Source organism: Arvicanthis niloticus, chromosome 15 (genome assembly GCF_011762505.2).
Source record: "Arvicanthis niloticus isolate mArvNil1 chromosome 15, mArvNil1.pat.X, whole genome shotgun sequence".
Lineage (NCBI taxonomy): Eukaryota > Metazoa > Chordata > Mammalia > Rodentia > Muridae > Arvicanthis > Arvicanthis niloticus.
In genome coordinates this window covers 12391031-12414826 of record NC_047672.1, presented here as the reverse complement: position 1 = coordinate 12414826, position 23796 = coordinate 12391031, and the positions used below count along the sequence as shown (strand labels likewise).

The following is a 23796-nucleotide window of genomic DNA, read 5'->3' as shown; positions in this document are numbered from 1 at the left end:
AGGTCAGCACAGCTTCTACTCTGCATGTACATCAGCATTATCTAGTTTCTTCTAGATATGAAGGTTTGCAAATGAAGACAGCAATAACATGTAACAGATGGAGGTGAGGACCAGTGTAACTTGCAGAGTAACCCATGTAAGACTCCTTTTGCTGATCATCTTTGGAAGCTGTTCCACAAGTCCCTGTCCATTTCCAGTGACAGAGAGCAGCTTACTCTGCTAGCTGTCTTCTTAGAAAATAGTCCAAAGAGCTCTACTCCTTCTCAAGACATCTGTCTTGCTCCAGGTAGCCCTGGGTCTGCTCAGTCTCCTATCTCTAAGATGCCCGACCTCTTTGGAGAAGGGCAGTCCCAGAGGTCTAGTCTCTCCCTTAAGAGTCAGGACAGCAACCCTATCAACGCAGAATATAGCAAGGCTCCACCTCAAAAGGCCTCTTCCTCTCAGTAGCTTCAGAGGAAAAAGAAGTTTCCTCTGTCTTTGACTTTATTCCTCTTCTTCTTTCTCATTTCCCCAAGACAGATCATCAATACTGTCCAGGAACAAAACGGTAACAGAAAACTTGAGCTCATCTATGAAGACTTAGAACAACCTATGTATCTCTTATTTTATATATTTAAAAAGATTTATGTTGTACCTATAAACATAAATAAAACTCTAATGTGGAAATCAGGTAAAAGTCTTCATAGCTCAAGACGTAAAGGCTAGTGGAGACAGCAAATGCATCCCTGCGGCCCAGGCTCCAAAACCTCAGTGCGATTGGCATTTGAGTCACATAATTATTTTTATGGAGCTTGTTTTGTATCCTATAGATGTTCAGGTTTAGCAACATCTCTGTATGGACACATAGATAAAGACACACTCACACACACACACACACACACACACACACACACACACACACACACACACGCAGAGCAAGTACCACCAAACATACCCTGGTAACAAAAGTCTAACCTGGCTGTAGTCAGCTGGTATATAACTGACTCTCAAAGATGAGCTATTTGTCTCTACCAACACAAATCCACATGTTTTGCATGCTCATAAATATTTGGGTTTATATATATGATCATATGCATTTGAGTTAACATGTATTTTTTTATAATGAAGAAACTTATTTGCAACGCTAACAGCAACCCATGGCAAACAAGCTGTATTCCAAAACTTCATATCATTATTATAAAATAATATAAAGAAGATCAAAAATACATCTTCAGTCACCAAAAATAAACAAACAGGTAGAACTCTTGCACAAAACTCTGGGTTCAACAAAAATGCATTGTGTGTTTGTGTATGTGTGTATAAATATATATGCATGTGTGGATAGGTACATAAATAGGCACTATGTAATACACAGTGATTATAATATTTTTCTTTTTCTTATAATTTCACATAATCCTCTCAGCAGAGTATGAGATTGAAACCATCTAAAAATGTAACTCTAGTCATCTAGTTGGGAGAATGTATTTATCATCCTCGTAGGAGACAGTAGCACCACATATACTTCAGTGACTTCATTTAGGAAACAAGAATACCAATGGGCTTCTTGGATTACAATACCGAGCCAGTAAAACACTGTGGCTCTGTGAACGTTAACTGACACCTTTGCATTGCATTCCAAAGAAAGAATGAGAAAACCTGAAGTCAGGACCCTCTGTCACTTATGACAGTGTTAGTGCTGGAGACTGCCAGGCCCCTGTGGCCTTGGTATTAACTGGATGTTATGACTGATGGAAGCAAAGTAAAGCTAAACTGGACTGGGGGAGGTTGCAACTATTTATTGATTAAATCTGCATTTGTGCTCACTTGCTGGAAACTACTTCAAACTTAAGTACTCGAACAGTGGTCTTCTTTATGTATACATAATAGTTTCACTGAACAATTTATAGCAGCATTTTACTTTACATTCCATTTTAGGTACAGACAGTTGGGCTGAATAAATTTAAAGTGGAATTGAGTGACCAAAGAATAAAAACACCCTCTTCTGGCTCCAAAGAGTCCAATCTGTTATTAAAGTTATTTAAAAAAAAAAAAAAAAAGAATACAGAGAGTGGGGGGCAAAAAACAGGTTAATGGAATAGAAAATTGTCTGCCTGTTTTTACATTGCCCTCTCTCCTCTAGTCCACTTGCCAGGAGACATTTCAAGTTCAATTCCCCAGAAAGTGGCACAGTTAATAGACTCATAGTTGTTACCATTCTTGTTAGCCAGCTGATTCTATTCAATCTGTGCCTAGAGAAATCAGGTTGTTATTAATATACCATTTCCTGCCACTAAAGGGAAAAGGTCAGGCAACTCACTAAGCTGAGGAGGGGCAAGCTAAGTTGGTTTCTAAGACTATTTCCCAAGTACTGTTTTGCTTTCAAGATTCACAGAAAGACAGAAGTGCTTTTCTGTAGTTCTAATAATAAACTGACCATACATTCTGAAATTGTGAGTTCATTACTATGTCATTAATCAGTTCAACATACTTTAGCCAATATAATAGTTGTGCAAGCAAATGAATGTTATAGTAACATCACGATGTATGCAAATCCTACTGGCCTATGCTAATAAGTAGTAATAAAACAGAAAAAAAGATGGCAAAACATTGGGGTACTTGAAGAAAAGCCAAAGACTTTCAGCCTGTCTACAATACATTCCCCTATAAATCCCTAAACACAAAGAAATCTAGAAATTTATTCTGTTCTTTTCTGAAGTTAGTTAAAAATTAATGAACAGGAAATTAAAGATAAAGCTCTGCAATAAAGTTAGAATATTCTAACTGAAAATTCCTCTGAAACTATTTACAGTCCCACAGAATTATAAACATTTTTCAAGCAATATCTTACAACATAATTTTTAAGCAATGTTTCCCTCTTACTATTGAGACATAAACACTGAAGGTTTCTTTCATATTAAAAATACACTTTCTAGAGCAAGAGTTCGCCTTATTCAGAAGAAGGCTTTGCATCAAGAGCAGCTTGTCAATGCTGCAAGTGCTTCAGATGCATCTGTGTGCTTCATCTCTCAACTCAGGGGATTAGTTTTCAACAGTATGTAATTGACAGGAAATTGGGTTAAAATAGAATTATTATTTAACTCTGAGAGCATAACCAATTGGACTTTGGAGACCAACATTCCCTGTACAGAGCTGGATACACCAACAGTCTTCAGATATGCCCTGAGACCTCAAAAGACATTTACATTTCAAAGAAGTAGTGAACACAACAAGTTTGAGCCTTAACCCTGAAAGAGAGATGCTTTTCAAATTTAAAGTTACCTTCCCAGTTTCAAATATTTAAATGAACAAAACTATAACTCTGGGATAACTTTAGGGCCTCCTATGAAAAAATCCCCTCTGTAGCTGCGGGCTTCAGTTTGACAAACCTGCTGAACTGTGCAGATGTTGAAATGACTCTCAGTTACGCAGGGGAGAAGGAAGCAGGAGACATTCCACAGCTGCTTACAACAGCTCTTTCCCAGGGGCACAGTTGCTGGCTCTATCAAGCTCAATCACTTTGTACAGCATCAGGGGACCCCAGGCAGAGGCAAGGAAACCTCACAGCAGCTGAAATTTCTACTAGAACTACTGCAAGAAGTAACACTACTTAAAGAAGAACCAGTTATTTCCAACATTACATGGCTTTTGGCCAAAAACCATATATGTATGTTGGGGAGGTGGAGTGGTGAGGAAGAACATCTGCAGTCAGAGGAGGTTTCATACGCTGCCTCAAGTTTCAAGCTACACAGGAGATCTTCCTTGAACTTTGCTATAGAAACAACTGAATATTTGATCTTTGTTCTCAGTGAAGTTCTTTCGTTGGGTGGTGGGGAAAGAAGAGTAAAGTTGAAGAAACACACAACTTAACAGTTAACCCAGCAACCGTAACACAGTATATTGACTGTAAAGTCTAAAGGGCTGAAATGTGTATGGCAGTAAAACCATGTCTAAGGCTTCATGCTTCAGTTTTATATCAGGTCACATCCTCAGTCCTGTCACAAGTGCTTTTAAAGCCTAAAGTAACCGTATTAATGATGCAGTGACTAAACCAAGCAGCCAGAGAGATTTTCTACTTGAGGTTAAGTGATGCTGTGGCTGATGCCATGTCCCTAGGATGAACCAGGAAGTGGGGCTATAAACAAAGAACTACAAAGCAACAGAAACTCGCACATCACTGTTCTCACCAAATCATACTTTTGTGCTAAGTATCCTCCTCTAGGGTGGTAAGGTTTAATTCACAGATAAACATGTACTTTTTAATAACAGCCATCATTACTATTATCTGGTCAGAACATCACATAAACATTTGTATGAATTCACCAAGTATAACAATGAAAAATAATGATGTTGGGGCTGGCTGCTCTTCCAGAGGACCAGGGTTCAATTCTCAGCACCCACATAGCAGCTCACAGTCAGTCACTCCAGTTCCAGAGGATCTGATACCCTTACACAGACATACATATAGGCAAAATACCGATGCACATGAAATAAAAATAAGTAAATTAAAAAAAATAATAATGTTATGTTTATTGTGGACTTGGACAAGGAAAGAATTGTGTTGAATTACTTCAGTTGATTCTCCAAATAATATTATACCCATTTTATAGATGAAGAAATATCACTGAACTAATACAGTCAGAATTTAAAATTTTTTACTCTAAGTCTATGTTATGGTCCTTATGTTTTACTGACTGTAATGAAAATGACATCTGGACATTAATTTGGGACATGTTAAGTACTTTAAAATCAATTTTAAAGATTTATATTAAAGTACTGCATTGCCTGATCAGAGAAAGATAGTCACTGCATTGACATTGTTTCTAATCTCCTTTCTTCCCCACTGAGTTCCTTTAACAGGCAGGGAAAGGGCAATCTCAGCCTAGCGTGTTAGTCACAAAACAAGCGTGTTGTCACAGACCAAGAATTCTAAATTTCAGACTATTAGTTTTCTGTTTTAGACACCATACAGTCAAGGAGCCAGTAAGTAATTAATTCTGCTGTAAACCAACTACTGAAGTATAACAATACCTTATCAGGCCTGAACTTTTAAAGTAAGGAAACCTTTTGATTTCCCACTTATGATAAAATACCAATTATAAAACATTTCTCAAAACTCCATGACCCTTGTTTACAGTTCAATGCCATTCCTCTAAGACAAGGCAATGGAATCCAGCAGAGAGGACTAGGGAGCAGACGGCTGGTGACATATGGGGTGTGCACAGAACTTCTGGTAAATGGAAGTTCCAAGATGTTAAAAAAAAAATGATGTGTACATTCGTGGAAAAAACTGTAAGGCAAGTCAATTTTTTAATTAAAAAATTATGTAGCATAAACAATGCTAATGAGCCAAAAGCCCCAAGAGATGAGGATTGTATCTGCTTCATTCTAAGGTCGCTTTCACTTTTCATAAGTGTGCACCCACACTTGAAATGTCTCAAGCAGAAACCTTTTCATAAAATAGTTTTCTTTGTCTTTGTTCATAATAGCTCACAATTCCCTACTCAAGTTGTCAATTTGATAACAAATTACACAAACACAAACACGGCTCAGAATAAGAGCCATAGTCTCTTTCAGTGTATCACCACAAAATAGATACCTGGAAGTTCCTCATAAATCTCATCATCTATTGGTTGGTTCCTCTGTGGGCTGCTGACTGGAACGGGATGATCAACGTCATCATATAACTCTCCTCTTTCGTCATCATCCTCGGGAATAACATCGGATCCCATGTCTTCAGAATACATTTTGTAAAGCACATTAAAAAAGAATGCAAGAGAGACTTAATTCTGTGTTAAATGAACACAACTCTGAAAACTAACACCTACATGCTACTACTGTAGCATTGTACTCTTAATTTAAAAGCATTTTAAATGGTCTTATACATTCGTGAATCTTAAAATTACCAACTGTATTCAAGGGAAGAAGCTCTCATAAACCCAAGTGAATGGACCATGTTATTATACCAGTCAATGTTCTCCCAATCCCTCTCACAGAAGTCAGGAAGGCTTTATATGTGAAAACCCAACTCAACCCATTACTAAATTAATATGTAAGGAACATGAAAACATTCAACTGATGCTCTTACCTTGTAATATAAACTTCAGCTGCTGGACCCATTCCTCAGCATCTTTGGGAGAGGCTGCTGTAAACTAATAAAAAAAAAATCCAAACAACAAGAACTGGAATGGTAGGTGCAATCTGAGAGGCGTGCTGCATTCTTAGCATTTCTTTAGAACATTAGTGATTCTTTTCATGTCTAGGGGTACTGTTCTTGCAAGGATGCTTCTTATAATGTACAGTTAATTTTGACAAATTTATGTAATTGAAGCAGAGGATGATGGATTTGAAACTCTGATCAGCAGCTGGCAGCTGCACAGGGAAAAATGCTGCTTCTCTTCATCAATGTCAAAGGCAGAACTGATGAACAAAATTTGCCCTTGACAATTAGAAGACACCCATGAATTTCTTTAGACTGCTGGGTACAGTTTTCTTAAAAATGTTCTTGTCAGATTCCAACACCGTACCTGACAACTTAATTAACTGGCTTTCAACTGCAATCTCAGATATTTAAAACTTATTAAACATACATTCCATGTTGATGTCTAGCTGATAGCTCTTGAGTTGTAGAGCTGATAATGCATCTTCATTTTCCCCACACCCCAAGCAATACAATATGCATTAATACTCTAATATTTTTCCTTTGATAATTTTATTCTTTCTGCTGTGTAATTCTTTTAGGAAATCACACAGTTCTATTAAAATAGATATAAAATGTTACATGTGATGTGAACTGATAAATTACAGATTCATTTGATCTTTTCCAAGGACATATATCACTTGAACCAATCAGAAAACTTTTAATGTATTTCCAATTTATATGAATGTTCAATGTACAAAACATGATGTTTATTATTAACATGCTGGGGAAAGCTGTTTTAATATAACGTTAATGTTTTCATAAATGAAATCAGGACATCTTATCAAGTTAATTTCAAGGCAACATTAAAATTCCAACCTGATAGACACGTTTATCCGGAGCACAGATTTCAAAACAGCAATCTTTCTTCCCATCCTTCCTAAGGGAGCTGTTCATTCTGACGTCATAGCCATCTATTGCAAACTCTCCTTTCTGCTGTTTGTCTATAGAAGAGAAGAGAATATCAGAGCTTCATTCACTCAAGGTTTTATTTGTTGACTCAGAAGAAATCTTAGTCAGCTACTTCAACAACTCTAAATCTGGAACTATTAGGGAACTGGGGGAAGAGGTCTATAGTGGTGTTCAAAAGGACGTGTGGAAATACACAGGGAAAAATCTAAGCACTAGAACTTAAATTTGATAGACATTTTAGCTTCACCTGAAAAGGGTGAAGTGTGGACTACTTGAAGCCTGCTGGACATCCCCACCTCCTGCTCTGACCTCCCTCAGCACCACCACTGCCTAAGCAGACCTTCAGAGCAAACATTTCTTTTTTAATCTTAAAAGAAGAAAAGGAAAGCAAATATGAAGCAATGCCATGTGGATGGAGAAGAGTGAGCAGGCAAATAAAGAAACAAGGTCCCTGGAGGTTTTTTTCTATGCTTCTACTATGTGTGGACACCAAGAAGTTGCTCTCTATACAGCAGATATCTCAAATGAACTAGTATCTTGATCTTAATGCTCCCAGAGTCTGGAAACTTGAGAAAATATTTCTATTGCATATAAACTATCAGCCTAAGGTACTCTTAATGGCAACCTGAGTGGATTAAGATCCCTACTAAAAGCATTCTCAGTGAGTCAAGACATCCTTGAGACATACACGAAGCATCTGGTATTTAGTAATCTCTGGAAGTGGGCTATCTTATGACAGTCTCACTTAGTCTCCTTAATGGTGCTTTACTAGTGCAGCAGCATATTTACAACCAGGTGAGCCCCGATACCGGATCAAACCAGTGTGATTCCAAGGGACCAAGCAGCTTCCACAGTTTCTCTACCATTTTCCCTGACCATTTAAGAATCACCAGAAGGCCGCCTTCCTCCCGTTTTGTACAAAGAGCTTGGGCTATCTGACAGAGTACAATGAAGAGCTTGCATCAGTCTTCTTTAACGTTTGTCCTTCCGAGAGGCCAGTCTTTCCTAGACTTGTTATACACTCCAAATATTGTATATTTTTTTTGTAATTTGTTTTGTGACTCCGTTGTCTTAGGGGCTAAGCAATCTGATGTCCATTCCCTCTGTGTATAATACAATTCTCACTGTATTAAAAAAAAAAAAAAAGAGCTTTTTGTAGCCAGTCAGTGGACAGGGAACTAGAGAAGCAGACCTGAATCCCATCTGGTACATTCACAAGGAAGGCTGTTTTTAGTTTAGACAGATATTATTTTAAAGATAGATAAAATGGAACAGAAACAAAAGATTTAATACTCCAAAACTAGAAAATCAGCTTTCGTCACTCAGTTGTGCCACTCTGAATGAAAAGCCGCATGGCAATAGGCTTATTTCCCATATTAACACAACACTGAAATCAGAAGTGGGGACAGACAGTCTCTTTAACTGATCTCAGGGTAAGGACAGAAATGCTTCCATAACGCAGAGTCAGCCAAAAATAAAATATAGATCTTCTTTTCTTAAATACAATAATTTAGCATCTGGAATAATATCACCTTTTAAAAGCCATGGAGATTCTATTTTACCCAAAATATTAAATGAGAAAAAAATAAGAGTTAGATAAATATAACCTAAGCCTGAAGAATCTATTTGTTCATAACTTAAATCTGGGTGAGTAAAAAATTCGAGTTAAAATTTTTACACTTCATTTGGTTGAAAAATTCCCTACTTAATTATAAGGTTTACAAAACTATACCTTGAAAATTACAGGCCAGGTGTGTGCCTGTAAATCAGCAAGGGGCCCAAGGCAAGAAGATCCTGAGTTTGAGACTAGCTTAGACTACAGTGGGAGATCCGGCCTCAAAAAAGAAAGAAAGGACAAAGAAAGGGTACCAGAACACTTTCCAATGTGTTCCTTTAGCTATCAGGAGATTCTATGTCCATCTATGTTTAAGATGCTTTTGCTGAATTGATCAGTAAGTGCAGGTGGGGATGTAGATCAGTGGCAAAGCATCACTGACCATGTACAAAACATCTTCAGTACTAACAAACCCAAAAGTCAACAGTTTCATGAGAGCAGATTATATAGACATGCCTTTCTTGAAGCTTAGTCTACTTATATACTGACTGAATTTCTAAGAGAGAATTTAACATGCAGCATGCACAAACATGACTCATCTACAAATTCTTTTATTCAGAGATAAATTCTTTTATGTCTGGAGCTCCCCAGACATAATTTGTAAAATACATAACTGGAAAAATACTGAAGGAAGAGTGAAAAACAGTAAGTGGTGAACAGGTTTGATTCTTTCTGCCATTCTCAAAGAAAACTAAACCATTTATTCAATAAATTAATATTAAACACTTTAAACATGCCTGGTAGCATTGTAAGTATGTCAAGACAAAAGTTATTAATAGCATATGTCAGATCTTTCTCACCGACATAAAAATACATGCATGAAAAATGTAGGTATTCCACAAACACCAGTCAATGATCCACTTGTACTGTAAGAGGAATGTAACTTCCAATACAAAAAATGAAAGTAATATAAGGCAAAATACTGAAGTCGTCCAGAGAAATTCTGAACGATTTTCTTTCAACTTGCCCTAGAGAAACAAGATTTTAAAGGCTAGATCTGGATGGTTCAGTTTCCACTTACTACCAGTTACAAACTTGATTCTACCTCTAGTTTAACTCTAACTTGACTCTAAAACTCTCATCCATGTAACATGAAAGATGCTCACATGCATAAGGAGGGAGTCCTGCTGGGGATGGAAAGTCAGCAGCACAGAGAAGAGCTGGGGCAGAGCAAGTGTGCTCCCATAGTAGCATACCCAAGAATAAGGTACCAAAATCATGTGACCTCAGCTTACACTAGTAAAGCTACTTTATACAGCCCCTTCCCCAAACATGCCAGAGGTCACATACTTAGCTCCTGTTTCCAGTCAAAGAGAGCCAGAGAAGCCATGATTGCAATTCACAGTAAACATTCCAGATTATACAGACACCCTGCTGTAGGATGAATAGAAAAGGAAAAACAAACGGGCAAACGCAGGTTCCAGAGCAAGACCATGGAGCCTGGGAAGCTGCTTAGTCTGTAGAGTGCTGGCCTTGCAAGCATCAGAACCTCCGCTGAGTCCCAACAACCTAAGAGAAAGGCAGGCACGGCTGTACATTACAGTGGTCTCAACACTGGGAGGTAAAAACAGGAAGATACTTGGGTCTCAATGGCCAACCAACTTAGTCTAGTCAATGAGATACCAGCCAGTGAGAGAATCTGTCTAAAAATAAGGTGGGGGAGAAAACTGAGGAGATGACTTAGTGAGTAGCATTGGCAATTGCTCTGTAAATATGAAGATGTATGTTTGAATTCCCAACACCAATACGACAAGCCAGGTGTACCTACACCCCCATCATTGATGGGTTAAGACAGGTGGATCCTTAGAGCTCACTGACTAGCCAGCCAGCCTAGACAAAATGGTGAGTTTCTGGTTCAGTTAGAGACCTATCTAAAAGCAGTGACAACAGTGATACAAGAAAACACTCCAAGGCCTCCTCTGGCCTCCAAATGTGCACCCATCCATGTACTCACCTGTACAGACCCCTCCCCTATAAAAAGAGACAAGTAAATGGTTTCTGAGCCTTCTATGTCCACAGACACAGTGAAGAGAACCGCTCACAAGACTTATGGTTCCATCTCAACAAATAGCACCTCTACTAATGTCTATCTGCAAATGAGACCACTAGGTACCATTTTTGATTTCTCCTTTTCCTCTATCAACTTCCTCAATGTTCTCCTATATATCTTCTGCTATCTACCAGGATCCAACTGGATTGTCTATTTTTTCTGAAACTATACTTTTTTTCTTCTGCACTGTCTCTCAAAAAATATGCTTAAAATAGCAATTACTAAGATGGCCATAGTGGCACATGTATTCACATGGACATGTTTACACACACACACACACACAGAGAGAGAGAGAGAGAGAGAGAGAGAGAGAGAGAGAGAGAGAGAGAGAGTAAAGAAAACCACTGTTTTCTCTCCTGTCATTTAAAATATAGCAAAACCATAAAACTGAGTCATTCCAAATCATTTAGTACCCCTGTAAGCTGAGGGCATTTATTAAACGAGGCTTTGTAGCACCTAAGCATCTTAACTGATTTTGTCCTGACATTACCGGGACAGGCACTAAAGCTTCCCACCACAGAAGCTGGAGAGAGGCAAGCAAATGCTCCAGTCTGAACTCTCAAACAGAAGGAAGAGAAGAATCAGGAGAGAGTTCAAAATCCATTTTCTTGGCAAAATACAGTGGCAGCACACAGTGGTAACATCACATGTCAGGCAGTGCAGAGTCATAATATCAAATATAGGCAGTGCACAGTGGTAACATCACATGTCAGGCAGTGCACAGTGGTGACATCACATGTCAGGCAGTACACAGTGGTGACACCACATGTCAGGCAGTGCAGAGTCATCAAATATAGGCAGTGCACTGTGGTAACATCACATGTCAGGCAGTGCACAGTGGTGACATCACATGTCAGGCAGTGCACAGTGGTGACATCACACGTCAGGCAGTACACAGTGGTGACATCACATGTCAGGCAGTGCAGAGTCATCAAATATAGGCAGTGCACAGTGATGACTTCACATGTCAGGCAGTGCACAGTGGTAACATCACATGTCAGGCAGTGCACAGTGGTGACATCACATGTCAGGCAGTGCACAGTAGTAATATCACATGTCAGATCTGGCCTTGTCCTGCTGGTTTCCTTTTTGGTGGGAAGCTGTTTCTATTGCTTGCTTGTGAGAATGTAAACTTGGTACAAATGCCTAGCACATATAAACATATTCAATGTACTTTGTCAATATTTGATGCTACCTATAGTTATACTTAGGGTCTTTTTCCTCTGTGAACAAGTTACGTATTTTCTGCAAATTCTAATGCCTGTTAGAAGGGAGAAGAAAAGATATCCCTCAATATTAAACCCCTTCACTAAATTGTTCAAAAATTATTAGCAAGTTATTCTAGGACTTCAGTTAAAGATAAATGAACATTCTCTTTTTGTTTATTAGCTCACAGAAACAAAGGTGACTGAAATACACTTTTTGGTGTTCTGAGCTATACATAAAGACATATAGAGTACTATTTTATGTGGAAAATATTATCAGCTACATATATTTGTTAAATAAAGGGCCCGAGACTATGAATACATTTATGGATTCAAAGAAAAGTATTTTCATTAAAATTAGAAGTTTGGCTAACATGGTCTGGCAAACAAAAATTTCTACCTATCTCCTTTTTTTTTTAACATATCATTTTTGAATAACAGCAAGTCATAAGCATAACAACCAGGTAGTTATTAATGCAGAATGGCTACAGTTTGAATGTGGAATCTCCCATCTGCAGGCTCGCAAGTGGCTGGCTGGGACCCCAGCCTGCAGGGCTACTGGGAGGTGGCAGAACCTTTAGGAAGTGACCCAGCAGAAGCTAACATTAGGTTACTGTATGTGCTCCCTTTAGGGAGGTAGTAAGATGTGCTAAGTTCCTCCTTCATTTCCCTACCATGAGGAGAGGCACTCCTCCTCTGCCAGAAACTTGCACCACAAAAGCTCCTGGTCCTGTCACAGGCCTAAAAGCAAGGAATAAGTGACCATGACTGAAGAAGCTCATAGCCTGTCAGCCAAAACAGACAGGTGTTTTCCCCAGGCATTTCATTTTAACAATAGACATATCTTTTTCTTAAATACTTAAAAAAAGTTTTTTTTAAAAAAATTATCTTTAACTGATATGAAGAAGCATACAAATATTTATGGGGTAGTATGTGATATTCAAAATAGACACACACATTCTTAAGCACAGTGTAAACTCTATATTCAAAAATAGTATAAAGTAGTTGTGAATAAAAGTAAGTTATAGACTTTTCTGAAATTGCTTCTGCTTTTATCCCTATATCTAGTGTTTTCACCTAAAACTGACATTCTAGTAATCATGACATGGGGTCCCGAGATGCAGTCAGTCGGTAGAGTCCTGTGTAGCATGCATGAAGGCCTAGGTTTTATTCATAGTATCACATAAACAGGGTGTGGTGACACACATCTACAATACCAACATGCTTGAAGGGAAGCCAGTAAGATAAAAAACTGAAGGTCATCCTCAGCTACATAGTGAGTTCAAAGCCAGCTTCAGACACATGAGAGCCTGCCTCAACACACACACACACACACACACACACACACACACACACACACACACACACACACTATGGTTCATTGGACTGTCAGAACAAATAGTCATTGTTAAGACAATCACCACATAAATATTTCCTTAATAGCCTACATGTACTTAGCGTTTTGGAAGTTTCCTACAATAATAGAAGGTGTCACGGTGATTCACTGCAACATGAAAGCTGCACATCTAAGATAACCAGCAGCTGCAGTGTGCTTGCACAGAAACACCTTGAACCTTCATTTATTATCACCCCCAACTTCTGAATGCACCTTGCCCCCAGTCTCACTTCCTTCACCTCTTTCCCTACCAGCTAACAAAGTGATCATTCTAACATCCAAGCAGAGCTGTCATGACACCAGCCCAGATTACCCACAATGCTTAGGAGCATCAGGTGTCCCTTTGAAAAGGATTGACCCTTTGAAGAGGGGTTTGGAAAGCCCAAACCCCTAACTCTGGTATGGAAACCTTTACTGTCTCATGCCACTTCCTCTGGCTCAGCAGCTCTCACTCAGTCAACCATGCCAGTGACCCAATCAATCCACATATCATACTGTTATGTGAGCACTTGTGACCATACCTTGAGCTAATGTAGTACAGTGCTTTGCAATAATGGCATCTGATACATATATACTCAAAGAACATCCAAAGTATGGATGTTCTCTAGATAGTTACTATATACACTATAGTTATATATAGTTCTCTCTATATAGTCACTATAACTATACATCTATCTAATGTATACCACATGACTACAACAATATAAATACATGTGTACATAAATATGCATACACAGAGGGATGGAGGAGGAGAGAGTTATGCATTGTAATACAGTATTATTTTAAACATATCTATTTTCAATCTAAATATATATTTAGTATCTAGAGAGTCATCCTAAGTTACACTGGTCCCGCTTTATTATATGCCAAAACCATTCAGAGCTATCAGATGTTTAGCAAAGCTCAGTCTATACCTGACACTTCTGCACAGTAAAGAAGTCCTACTAAACAACAGGTGTACACTTGGCTTCTCTATCCTCCTACGGGGGCTCTCATCCATAAAGGCAGGAAGGAAAAGGACACTTTAAGGTTTATTATAATAAGCTTAAAGGTCAATATTTGCACATCAAAGACTCAGGTCTATTGACAACACTCCTTTCTGATTTTAAAAAAGAATTATTAGTGCTAGGATAGGATAAAAGTATCCTTCGCACATCAGAAAAACAAAATTGTAATATAAATCTTATAAACACAAGCATTCACTCACACATCACATGTCATCATGATACAATACTGATGTCCTCACACAGAAATAATTTTTGAATAAAAGAGATACGTTCTCTTATTTTTTCCCCTATCAATGGTAAAGTTGTGGGAGATGTGAAAGCGGGAAGGTTAATTTAATGAAATTCTTTTTTGTCTGTAAATCTTTAGTTTTGTTATTTTAAATTTATGATGACTTTTGTTCTATATTTTTTTAAAAAATTAGATTTATTTATTTATTTTATGTATATGAGTACACTGTTCCTGTCTTCAGACCTATCAGAAGAGGGCATTGGACCCCATTACAGATGGTTGTAAGCAACTATGTGGTTGCTGGGAATTCAGAACTTCTGAAAGAACAGTCAGTGCTCTTAACGACTGAGCCATCTCTCTAGCCCTATATTTTAATTTTTTATAAAAGAAAATCACAACAATGTGATATAACAGAGAACCTTTAAGAACTGGAGAGATGGCTCAGTGGTTGCTCTTCCGGAGGATCCAGGTTTGTTCCCAGCATCCACAGTGGCTTGCAACTATCTGTAACTCCAGCTCCAGGGGATCTGAACCCTCTTCTGGCCTGCCTGGGCAACAGGCACTCATGGAATACAAGATGTACCTGTGGACAAAACACCCAAACACCCAAAATAAAAGCATGTCTTTTAATTAAAGAAACTGGTCTAAATTTAGGATAACATTGTAGAACCAACACTCCTATAGTGCTCACATACTAGAGAGGACTGGCATATTATCTAAACGGGAAGAAGGAAGGAGGTTTAAGCCCTGAAAACACATAGGTACAACTGCCCATCGTATTGCTCTGCAAAAGAGGAGAAGCGCAAAGTTCATTTCACATGCTGACTCAAGACCATGTGAAAAGTAATAGAAAGTGAAAAAAACCCAAACCCCAGGGTCTGAAACAAACTCCTAACTGAGCCAACATTTTGGGTAGCTTCTAGAATGCTAGGTAATGACCACAAATGGTGAGGGAAACAGCTGTGGACTTAGAGAGCTACATTCAGTCTTTGTATGTAGTAGCTCTCTCTCTTAGTAGAGAGAGCTGTGTTAATTTCTCGCTTAGGCCAGTTCAATGTCCTCCTAAATGGTTCTAGTGACAATCTCTCTCCATCTCAATCCATCCTTAGAGCCAAGTCTGATCATACAGATTTCTGCCTAAGTCCACACTAACAATCAAATCCTTAGAGAAGCCTTACTGTCAGAACCTCAGAAGGCTTCTCAACCTGTTCTGTGTCTCTAATCTAATGCAGCTCCTTCCGTCTCCCTCTATGTCTCAGCTTGGCTCCCCATACTAACCCTACCTATGGGATCACGGCTTTCACAGCACTGAATTTCTGCTTTTCTCCCACCTGAAATATTAATTTTACCCCGTGTTCTTTCTTAGTCCATCTGCACTGCCAACATACCCATTACTGAGTAATTTATGAACACCAGGAATTTACTTCTCAAAGTCCTAGCAGATTAGAAGCCAAGACCAAGATGCCAGCAGGTCTTGCAAGGGTCTTCCCTCTGTTGCAGGTGGACATTCTGCTGCTGCATTCTCCAGAGGGCAGAGACACTGTGGTCTTGGGAGGCAGAAGTATAAAAGTGGGGTTTCAGAGCTCACTTGACCATTTTTACTGGGTCATTCATGAGCGTAAAGCCTTCATGGTCCATTCACTTCTAAAATCCTAACACTACCTTAGTGGAGGTGGTTCCAAATACAAATTTTGGACAGACACATAATTAAAATTATGGCCTTTACCCAGTAAACTTCTATTTATTCTTTATGGCCCAATAAAATGCCCTTATCACAGTGAAGTTTCCCCTAAGGCTCTTAGTAGTTAGTTTTCCCTTCCCTTCCTTTGTGATCCAAAGGCACTTAATTTAAATTACTTATTATACCTCACTGAATTTATGTCTATCTGCCTAACTCCTACATCCATTCTCATAGTCTCATATCTTCTTCTCATTGATACTCACACAACTGAAGCAGTGAACACCTCTAAGGATCTTTGGATTCTCACTATTTATATCAACTATCTAAAACTGTTTACCAAATAAAAATGTGAATAAATGAGTAAGTGGATGAATGGATGCCTCGATAGGAATCTGAGCATCTAGGATGTAGGATGCTTGACAGATGAGACCCATGACAGTCACGGGCAAAGGGAGGAGAGGAGAGGATGGATGGGACTTCACAAAGCGATAAAACATCTACTACATGTACTTGTTACTTAAGGACCTGAATGGCTATGAATAATAAATACAGACAATATTTATAGGTACAGAGGTAAGTGCATTACATACCCTGGAGGACGACAGTACTCTTTCTAAGCCATTACTACTTTGATAGGTCAATATGGTTTTTGGCACACACAATAAGGTAAAAAGGTGAGCTATGGATATGTCATAACAGTAATGAAGTATGGTTTAACTCTGTGAGTGGTATCAAGCCTGCCTTATGCCTCTATGAACCATTCATCTCAAGCCTACTTACTTGGAGGCTCACAATTTTCACATATCTAAACAGGTTTAGAAAATGGTTCACATGCACAATAAAGCTACACAACTCAGCTACTTGATTACACAAAAGAAAATTAAAATGTTATTTGATATGTTTTCCTGAAGAAAAGATAAAGTGGCAGCAATGGGCAGCACACTGCAGACAGACCTGGGACACAGAGGAAGGTGCAGCAATGGGCATCGTAAGGTCTAAGGACAACACCATCCTACGGTCTAAGGACAACAGCATCATAAGGTCTGGCAATACAAACAGGAATGCAAACTTACTATATCAAAGATGTGAGCTAGAAGTTCTTTATATAGCGTCGGCTTCTGGAGAAAAATATAAATACAAGTACTCCTTTGGGTTTGAGGAAGACTTGATGGCTCTGAACTAACACTGACATCAGTAATCACAGAGCCTTGCGACAGAAATGAGAAGTTTAACTGAACCAAAGGCACAAGCATTTGAAACTTCCTTTTCTGGGCCTGGTGGGAAAGGCCTTCTTTTGAGAAATGATAAGATTTTGATGGAAACTCATAATAGTATAGAAAACAACATCTCTATAATGGCAGCTCACATTGTGACCTGTGTTGATTATAACTGAATTTGGACTTAAGTTTTCTGTCGCCATCATTGACTTGTTCACAACAGGAGGGGAAGTACATGTGCTGTGACCAGCTCACAGGCACTATCACAACATAGAACATAGAGTGACAGGATCTAAAATGGCCACTAAATTCTAAGTCATTAATCCCACCAACCAAAGTGGAAGAGCAACTTCTAGCATTGTGTAGAACTTCAAATTTATCTGAGATGCAGTAATTTCAACTGCATATTGTTCTAATAAATTCTCTAAGTATAAATAGTAAATAAAACAAATTTCCAACCCACACTTACAAATAACAATTCCATGGGAAAAATAATAGTCAGTGGCATTGGGATTTTATCCTTTTTCATTAAGTGACTATTCTTCTTATGTTCTCTAAGGACAAAGTACTTATTTGAGACATTTTTCAATAATTTTTTCTTTTATGTAAAATATATACACATAAACTGTATACATATGTGTGTATACTATTCATAAAGATTTTATTCTTGCATATTCATTGTATAAAACAATGATTTCAGAATACAATTTTAACTAAGTATACCATGTTGGCTATTGCATATCTCTATGAACAATGACTTCTATTTTATAATATTCACCTTCTGATACGCTTTCCCTTCGAAAAAGGCAAAACTAGAAATACATAGATTTTAAATTTCATTATTTTGCAGATTTACTTATTCAAATAAGAGCTAAAATTATACAAACTATTACTAAAATGTGCTTTAGTTAATAAACAAAGTTGTAAAGTATGAGAGTTAAGGTAGGGTAAATAGTAAAACTTGAGTGATAAACATAGGCCTGCCTTTTACCGCTCTGAGAATGGATGTTGCACAAACTTAGCCTCTCAGTCCTTTGTTTTCCTAACATTAAGATAAATGAGACAGATAACTGCACAAACCCTGGGCATGTGGATATGCACACACAAGACAGAGGAACCCAGAGGACTCTGCTTTCTGAGGGTTCACATGCAGCTAATGGTTGATGGGAGAGGGAGGAACATTTCTTTCAGTGGTGTATACAACATACAACGTGCTGCTGCAACCCTAATGAAACTCACTGAGTCAAAAAGAAGGAGAAGGGGAAGAAAGAGAAGGAAGGAAGGGAGGGAGGGAGGGAGGGAGGGAGGGAGGAGAGATGTGAAGGTGGATGAGGAGCAGGGAGGAAGGGAGGGAGCAATGGCCCAGCAACACCAAGGATCAAGACCTCTGACCCATGGAAAACTGGCAAAACCATTACCCAAGCCACACGGATTGTGGCAATTATATATAATTAATATATACTAATAAGACATTATAAGTAAACAAATAGGCTAATAACAGACCTACTTCACTGTCGTGCTGTGAGTTAAGCAAGTTATGTTAGTTAACTCACTTAGGTAGATAGATAAACTGTTTAGACATGGTCCAGAATATAACAAACTCAATACACATTTGCTTTTGCTGTTTGTATCTGTAAAGTTGGACTAGAAAATTATGTATCCATTAAATTTTATCTAAAATAAATTTACTACTTTCCTGTCTTCAAAACTTTTATCTCATATCATCATGGTCCTCATTTTTCTCTAGTTCTACAACTGTAGCCCAGATGATAAATATTTCCTAGGGTGAAAAGCCGTATGAGTGAAAATTATCTTACTTTCTTTTAAAACTTATAAAAACACAAGTGTTAAATTTTAGAGCAGTCTGCAATTGACATTTGTCAAATAATGAAAGATGAGATAAATTAGTCTTAAGCTATAATCCTCAAAAAATTCTCAGCTTTTTCTCCATATTGTCTTCAGTTCACTCTGAAGGAAAGTGATTGCAAACTTATTCAATGGAAACTGATATAAACAAGAGCCAACACTACCTTTATCGCTCCCATAATAATAGAACACTGTTTTGCTGAGAGCACACCACCGCTTCTGCCATTCAAACCCCAGAAAGCTGTGATCTGCCGAAAGCGGGAGAAATAAGCAGGTTAGATACTGTACATGATTCGCATAACGCATTTCCTCAGCACACGAGGGAACGCACGCTCAGACAATATCTCAGCTTCCCTTTACCTCTCACATTAGTCTGTATTTCCCATCCCTTACAATGGTGTTAACTGTCTGGTAGCCAAACCTTCTCTACACAGTCTAAAAAAGGCAATAGACTGTACATTCTTCATACAATTGATTAATGGAGTCTCATTCTCAAATTTGTCATGAAAGGGAAAGAGAAAGGAAGGGTTAACTTGGATCATTTATTTCTATTACCTCTTTCAATTTGAAATTTGAGCTTTAAAAGATATTTAAAAATAAGCAGTACTTGTGGAACATGATCAGAAGGTCTGCAGCAACAAGCTAAGGGAAGCCACGGGTCATAAAGATGCTTGCATTCCTGGATCATAACCTCCCCACTTCCCCACCCCACCCCACCCCCCCGGTTTAATTTTATGCTTGTGCTGAAAGGAGATCACCTGGTCAAGTCCCAATTACCAAGGCCAGTGGAGAGTAAAAGAGGTAACAGACAGCGGATGAGATGACAGGCTGCTCTGAACCATAGCAGGCTATGTATACTGGCTGGGTGCAGGAAGCTCACACTGGTTACTGGTGAGAAACTCCAACCTTAAGGACACAGTCATGGCCTGAAGCTGTCCTACAAGATGTAGGACACTGCTCCAGAATTGTTTACAAATGCCCCAGGCTGCACTGAAAGCCAGACTAATGCTTTGCTAGTAAAAACTATGTAAAGCTGGCATTTCATGTTTGGATAAGGTTTTCGACATTTTCCTACATCGACTGCCTAAAGAGAACACTGCCTCCATGAGTATGCCACAGTGTTTAATCTCAGGACGGAAACAACAAACCGGCTTCAGCCTTTTCATTAGCCCCATCACTCACCTTTTCTGCGTTTCTCCAGGTAACCAGCCTTTATGACAAAAGGAAGGTCCTGGGCTGCAATGGGAGGGAACTGGTTTCCTGTGGAAAGTAAGAGAAAGAAAAATCAGTGCGTAACTCGCTCTGGAGAAGCCATGCTGACATCAACTCATTACATTCAATGTACCTTTAATCACTACAATTACTCAAATCAGATATAGCAACCTTACTTCAAATCCATCCTATAGACTCGCTTCTCTCTTCTTGTAAATGTTGAGTAAGTAGGGAAAAAAGTTCGTGCTCCTAAATACAAATGCAGCCAGCATCTGCTGCAGCTGATTGTCCCGGATGGGTGAGACCTTCAATAGATATTCAATAAATAGGACTATAACAAACAAGTAAACTCAACCAATCCCAGAGAGAGAGCTTGGGGATTTCAGATGAACCAGATGTTTCTTTGTGTCTGCTGGACCAGTGCACATCAGCTCTCACCTGTGTGTTCTTACTCCCACCAAGCCAAACAAAGTGATTCCCCCAAATCAAATACAGTATTTGTTCCTGAGTCCACATCAAATATTCTTTCCCTCTACCTGAATTTGTAGAGAAATCTTGAATCGTGAGGGAGAGTCTGTTTTATGTTTTAGGGTTTTATAAAGCATTCAAGTGTCTAAGATTAGATCACTGAATAGAAGTAGCATAAACAGTGGATTTCTACAAAACAAAACAAATCCAAAAACCTTAAAGATTAAGCTGTAAGTTAAGCTTAAACTTAGAAACTCATGGTAACATGACATGTCACTCAGTAACTTCCCTAGTGTTTTTAGAAATTTCCCCAGCTCTTTACAAGACTGATAACTGAAAGGAGAAATGATAGGTAAGTAGAACATAGGTAAGTAGGTAGACAGGTAGATGGATAGATACATAGATATGTAGATAGAAAGATACACTTTAAAAAAGGACAAAAACAAAACAGTACATATAAACAGAATCTAAGTGGAAAACAAGTTGGACCAACCATTAAATTCGCCAGAATATTATGGAACAATTGGGTCTCACTGAGTTGTAGTACCACAATCTTTGTACATGCACTAGGCAAAATGTATTATCTTAACATACAAAACAAATGTTCTCTGGGGCCATTGAGATGGCTCAGCAGGTAAAGCCTAATGACCTGAGTTCAAGTCCCAGGACACACAAAGTAGATGGAAAGAACTAACTCTTGTGGGTTGTCCTCTGACCTCCACATAGGTATGCAGACATGTAGACACACACACGCACATAGAGGCACACGCACACAATGTAATCATTGAAATGTTCTTCAAATTTCAAGAGGAAAACAAGTTATTCTAAAGCAAAATACTTTTTAATTATTTTATTTTATGTGTCTAAGTATTCTGCCTCCACGTATGTGTATACACTATGCAATAACATCAAAGGACAGAAGACAGTGTGGGATCCCCTGGAACTGAAGTCACGGTGAATGTATCACTTAACCTGAGTACTCTAAAATTTTTTTGATTAATCTGATAAATCACAGTAAAATATAATGTCATAAGTAATACTTACCCTACTTCTCATTATCTCGTATTTCTTAAATAAAGTATTTTCTTTACAGGAAGGGGAAAGCAATTTCTTAACTGAAATATCACTTTTAAAAACTGTGATGGCTATTTACCCAATATCTAGAATTTAGTAGCCACTTAGATCGTCTTCCACAGGAACGCTATGCCTTTCAGCTAGCATAACCTTCCTGTCACTTTCATACCATTCAAAGTTCCTTCCTGTTTATACTGGAAAGGAAGGGGGGAGTTTTTTTAGAGACTGCTCTTTGCTCATGTGATCCTTCACTCTGAGTTAAACCGTGGTCTAGTCAAATACTCTGTCTCCACATGATGGAACTATTTCCTTGAAATGAAAATAGTGAGGAATAAACTCCTCAACAATTAATCAATCTCCCTCCAGCCCTAAACACTAATGAAGTACCAATGGGCTTATTCAAACCTTTTATTAAAATAATATTTTTATTAATTCTTTGAGAATTTCATACAACATATGATCATATTCCACCCCTCCCATTTTCTTGAAAACCCACCCACACCTTCCTTTTTGTTTTGTATATTTAAACCATCAACTCCAATTTGTGTTGCTGGTTGTGGGACCTGTCCTGGCGCTTGCCAGACCAACCAGAAGCCACACCCTCAAAGAAACCCGACTTTCTCTATACCAGAGGCTATCAATTGTCAATAGCTGCTCAGCTAGGGGTGTTCACTGCCCCAACCCAATCCTCACGGCAGACTTTGTCTGGCTGGAGCCCATGCAGATCTTGGCATCATGTCAGAACTGTTGGGTTCATAGATGCAACTTCCCTGTCAAGTCTGAAAAACACCGTTTTATTGTAGTAAACAAAAGGGAGGAAGGAGGGATTGGGAGGGAAATTATAGGCCAGTCTCTCTGATGAATATAGATGAAAAAAGTCTCCAATAAAGATTTAAACCTAATTCAAGAACACATTGCAAAGATTATCTACCATGATCAAGTCAGCTTTCTCCAAGAGATGCAGGGATGGTTCAATATGTATAAATCAATAAATGTAATCCACCACACAAATAGAATCAAGGGCGGAAACCACATGATCATCTCATTTAAATTCAGGAAAGGCTTCCGACAAAGTCCAACATCTCTTCATGATAAAAGTCCCAGAGAATCTATGGATACAGGGGACACATCTCAATATAATAAGGACATTACACAGTAATTCCACAACCAGCATCTTGCTAAACAGAGAAAAACCCCAAGGCCTTTCTACTAAAATGGGGAACAAACCAAGGCAGTCTTTTCTCTTTTCCATCCTGTTCAATACAGTGCTCCAAGTCCTAGCTAGAGCAATAGCACCAGCAGAGGGAGATGAACAGGGCACAAAATGGGTAAGGAAGAGGTCAACATGTCCTAGTCTGCAGAATATGGGTTCTAAACATAAAATACTCCATCAGAAACGCCTAATGCTGATAAGTTATAGCGAAGTAGCAGGATACAAAATTAACACACGGAAATCAGTAACCTCCCTATATACCAACAACAAGCAGATCAAGAAAGCAATCAGGGAAACAATACCGAAAACAAACAGAGAAACAAAAAACGGGATAAATCTAAGGAAGTGAATGACTTGTATAATTAAAACTTATCTAAATCTTTTAAATTCTTCACTTTCACTGTTAGCTGTGTGAGTCCTCAAATTGAGGGAGACAGCACTTCCTCTTACCTCTTCTCAATTCACATGCTGAGTCT

At 38.5% G+C, this 23796-nt stretch overlaps 1 protein-coding gene across 2 annotated transcripts in view; it reads right to left on the bottom strand.

Moving 5' to 3' along the window:
- Skap2 (src kinase associated phosphoprotein 2) overlaps positions 1 to 23796 on the bottom strand; it is a 151525-nt gene that overhangs the window by 43654 nt on the left and 84075 nt on the right. For both annotated transcript variants that reach the window (XM_034519386.2, XM_076913338.1), the window contains exons 5-9: positions 20536 to 20613; positions 19518 to 19601; positions 6995 to 7119; positions 6065 to 6128; positions 5576 to 5710 (exon numbers count right to left, since the gene is read on the bottom strand). In XM_034519386.2, the coding sequence (XP_034375277.1) occupies positions 5576 to 5710; positions 6065 to 6128; positions 6995 to 7119; positions 19518 to 19601; positions 20536 to 20613 (486 nt within the window). The remainder of the gene's footprint in view (positions 1 to 5575; positions 5711 to 6064; positions 6129 to 6994; positions 7120 to 19517; positions 19602 to 20535; positions 20614 to 23796) is intronic.